This window comes from Bison bison, unplaced genomic scaffold (assembly GCF_000754665.1).
Source record: "Bison bison bison isolate TAMUID 2011002044 unplaced genomic scaffold, Bison_UMD1.0 scf7180017864384, whole genome shotgun sequence".
NCBI lineage: Eukaryota > Metazoa > Chordata > Mammalia > Artiodactyla > Bovidae > Bison > Bison bison.
The window spans coordinates 17,580,418-17,584,979 of NW_011494956.1; the positions used below are offsets into that span (position 1 = coordinate 17,580,418).

A 4,562-nucleotide genomic window follows, 5' to 3' on the forward strand; every position below is an offset into this window, starting at 1 on the left:
TCCAGTGTTCTTGCCTGGAGAATCCCAGGGACCGGGGAGCCTGATGGGCTGCCGTCTATGGGGTCGCACAGAGTTGGACACGACTGAAGCGACTTAGCAATAGCAGTAGCAACAGCTTAAAATGGATCACATACTTAAATGTAAACCAAAACTATAAAACTCCACACTGGAGAAAACCAGTGTTGAAACACCAGTGTAAAAAGCATTAGATGATCAGAATTTCTGGAACTCAACAGTAAGAAAACAAACAACCCAATTTAAAAAGTGGGTCAAAGATCTTTACAGACACCTCACCAAACAAGATTTAAAACAGCAAATTTATTTGTAAACAGCAAATCAGTATACGAAAAGATGTTCCATATCCTATGTCATTGCTGCTGCTAAGTCACTTCAGTCATGTCGGACTCTATGCGACCCCATGGACTGCAGCCCACCAGGCTCCTCCGTCCATGGGATTTTCCAGGCAAGAGTACTGGAGTGGGGTGCCATTGCCTTCTCCGATCCTATGTCATTAGGGAAATGCAAATTAAAACACCAATTAGGTACAACTGAACTCCGGGAGTTTGTGATGGACAGGGAGGCCTGGCGTGCTGCAATTCATGGGGTTGCAGAGAGTCGGACACGACTGAGTGATTGAACTGAACTGAACTGACTGATATACCCATTTAGAATAGTCAAAATCCAGAACACTGACACCACTAAATCCTGGTGAGGATGCACATCAGCTGGAACACTCATTCATCACTGGTGGGAATGCAAAATGGCATGGCCACTTTGGAAGACAGTGTGGGAATTTCTCACAAAACTAAACATATTCTTACTATATGATTCTGCAATTGTGCTCCTTGATATTTACCCAGAAATGTATGTTCACACAAAACCAGCTTTATTCACTGTCAAAGCTTGGAAACAACCACAGTGCCCTTCAATAGATGAATGAATAAACTGTGGTAAACCCAGACAATACATGTTGTTCTGCACCACGAAGAAATAAGCTATCAAACAGTGAAAAGACATGGAAGAGACTTGATCACATTTTACTAAGTGAAAGAAGCCAACATGAAAACGCAACATACTGTATGCTTCCAACTATTTGAAATTCTAAAGAAAGCAAAACTATGGAAACAGTAAAAAGATGAGTGGTTGTCAGGGGTTAGGGGAGACAGGGATGAACTGGCAGAGGACAGAGGATTTCCAGGGCAGTGACACTACTCTCTGATACTATAATGGAGAATACATATCACTCTACATTTGTTCAAACTCCTAGAACGTATAACACCAACAGTGAACCCTAATGTAAAATACAGACGGTGTGGTTTTGATAGGTCAATGTAGGTACATCATTTGTAACAAATGGGTGAACATTTGTAATTTCACTAGGTGAAGGATGCTGATAATAGGCGAAGGATGCTAGGTGTAGGGGTTGGGTTATATGGGAAATCTCTGTACCTTCTGCTCAATTTTGCTGTGAACCTGAAATTCTCTAAAAAATAGGTTTAAAAAAAAAAAATCAAGTAACAATCTCAATTTTGACAGACTGCTCATCATCACCACCTTGTGGGCAAGGAAGCAACAACAAAATATATGACATTTTCAAAAATAAGGAAATTTTCACTTATTCCATCAAAACAAAGCTTCCATCAATTAAAAGACATTATTTCAGGTTTGACTAAGAAAGAAAATACTGCCAACTGAACTATGATACCATCAACTGTTAGTGGCATTCCAATGTCATAGATTTTAAAAATCAATGAAATGTAGTATTCTGATTTTCTTCAAGTTTCTATCAGTGTTGGAGACTAAATAAGAACAAAGCATCTTAAACTGAAACAAAAGAAATTTAGGAAATAAGAGACAGTAACACTAGGACAATACTAAAAGAAATATGAAAATATTCTTCCATACTTTTCAACCATCGATTTTAGGTAATTTAAGGATAGAAATATATAATACTGGATTTTAATATCTTCTAGGATTCCATCTAGCTTTTAAATTCTTTTTCAGATTTTAATAGTTCTACACATTATTAAATTTGTCCTCAGAGTAAATGAAAATTTTACTGACATGATAAAAGGGGTAAATACTTTCTGAACCTCCTGAGAAATACTTTCAAACATTAATATAATCCAAGTGAAGGCAGGCTTGCAGCCCAGAAATGCTGACCCCAGGGTGCATGCTCTTCGCACTCCAGGACACCAGGCTGCTGCCTCCAGCATACCACAAGGGCAAACTATATGGCTGGCCTTGAGACACAGATTTCAGACAAGCCCATCCCACTTCCAACATACCTGGCTGAAGCCTTAAATCGCTCCAAGAACTGAAGTCTCAGGCTCTCATGTCCAGGGAGGTCAATCAAGGTCAGGTTAGTGCCCTAAGGACAGCAGCAGTAATATTAATGTTTTGGTACTGATTCACATTCACAACATAAATTTTTCACAACATATCTCAGGTATGTGAATGGTACCGAATTAATTAATCAAAAATGTCAATGCAATTGATTAATGAATCAAATGTTCACAGAGCATCCTCTATAAACCACAGAAGGCTGTGGAAAATGTAAAATTACAACTCTGATAAATGTTCTAAGGGTATGTGAGAGACTTGACCCTGTATGGGGAAGTCAGGAAAGTCCATCTGGAGCTGGGGAAATATACCAGTATGAATAAAAGCAAAAACATGTGAAAAACAGTAACAAATACTCACAAGCTAAAGAATGTGATAGAAGAACCTATACTTTATCAGATAGCATGTTACAGGACATCCAACCTTTATAAAAACAAAACACCTTTTTATATTTCTACTGCAATCTAATTTTAAAATGTATGTCCACCAGACACACCATTTTTTTGTTCTGTTAATACTTTGTGTCAATTGTTAATTCAGGTGACAATCACTGAACAAGGCAGAGTTGTGCCCCACTGAGCAGACTGACTATTGCCCACTTACATGCTACTCATTCTAAGCTTTCATTCTTGAGCTCAAGTTCAAGGCAGATGAGGCCATGCTCAATGCTAAGATTTGAGTATAGCCCTGGTACATGTATCAGACCAATGGATCATTTCTCAGATGTTCCTACTTTCTCTACAGCGAGCCTCAACCACTATTTAGGAGGAAGGAGTCAGCATTATGCACAGATTTGACATAATTACTGCTAAATACATTGTGACTTGTAATTTAGCCTGTGTGATCTTTTATAGGTAATATTCAAAGTATGTAAGACTTTTTTTTGTTTTTTTTAATACCAGTAAGTCTAGGGACCTCGGGTTGGACCCACTATCACACTGCATAATCAGTATCACATCACATACTTTCAATATAAACAATCCATAAGATATATTACTCAGTTATAAAAAAAGAACAAAATAATGTCATTTGCAGCAAGATGGATGGACCTAGAGATTGTCATACTAAGTGAAGTAAGTCAGATACAGAAAGACAAGTATCATGATATTGCTTATATATGAAATCTAAAAAGAGGGTAGAAATAAACTTATTTAAAATACTGAAGTAGAATCACGATGTAGAAAGCAAACTTATGGTTACCAGGGGATAATGGGGGGATAGGAAAAAACTGGGAGACTGGGATTGACATACACACACTACTATATGTAAAATTGATAACTAGTCAGAACCTGCTGTATAGCACAGGGAATCCTACTCGATACTCTGTAATGACAGATATGGGAAAAGAATCTAAAAATAAAAACAAGAAGAGTGGCCATATGTATATGTACAACTGATTCACTTTACTACACCTGAAATAACACAACATTGTAAATCAAGTATAAAAGTGAAAGTGAAAGTCGCTCAGTTGTGTCCGACTCTGCGACCCCATGGACTATAGTCCATGGAATTCCCTAGGCCAGAATACTGGAGTGGGTAGCCTTTCCCTTTTCCAGGGGATCTTCCCAACTTCACCTGGAGTGAACCCAGGTGTCCCACATGGCAGGTGGATTCTTTACCAGCTGAGCCACGAGGGAAACCCAAGAATACTGGAGTGGGTAGCTGATCCCTTCTCCAGCTATCTTCCCAACCCAGGAATCGAACCAGGGTCTCCTCCACTGCAGGCGGATTCTTTATGAACTGAGCTAACAGGGAAGCCTTGATATCAAGTATACTCCAATAAAAAATTTTTTAACAATCTCCCAATATTGGAAGACTAGGGAAATCAGAGGTAGCAATTAACAAAAATATCAGTTAAGAATTCTCAATGGGTAACTGAAAACATTTTTATTGTGTAATAATAAATATAGAAATGTCCAAAAAAAAGTCAGAAAATAGTCAAACGCACTGTCTATGTTCATGTCAAGTTCCCATCAACAGTAATTTCATTTGTATTTGTGTAATAGAGACTCTTGAGAGTCCCCTGGACTGCAAGGAGATCCAACCAGTCCATTCTGAAGGAGATCAGCCCTGGGATTTCTTTGGAAGGAATGATGCTAAAGCTGAAACTCCAGTACTTTGGCCACCTCATGTGAAGAGCTGACTCACTGGAAAAGACTCTGATGCTGGGAGGGATTGGGGGCAGGAGGAGAAGGGGACGACAGAGGATGAAATGGCTG

At 38.8% G+C, this 4,562-nt stretch overlaps 1 protein-coding gene across 1 annotated transcript in view; it reads right to left on the reverse strand.

The window, feature by feature from the left end:
- Positions 1-4,562, reverse strand: part of SRPRB (signal recognition particle receptor, B subunit) — a gene marked incomplete at its 5' end in the record, with an annotated part of 40,147 nt that overhangs the window by 31,993 nt on the left and 3,592 nt on the right. The window contains one exon of the mRNA XM_010858310.1: positions 2,289-2,371. Coding sequence (XP_010856612.1) covers positions 2,289-2,371 — 83 coding nt within the window. The remainder of the gene's footprint in view (positions 1-2,288; positions 2,372-4,562) is intronic.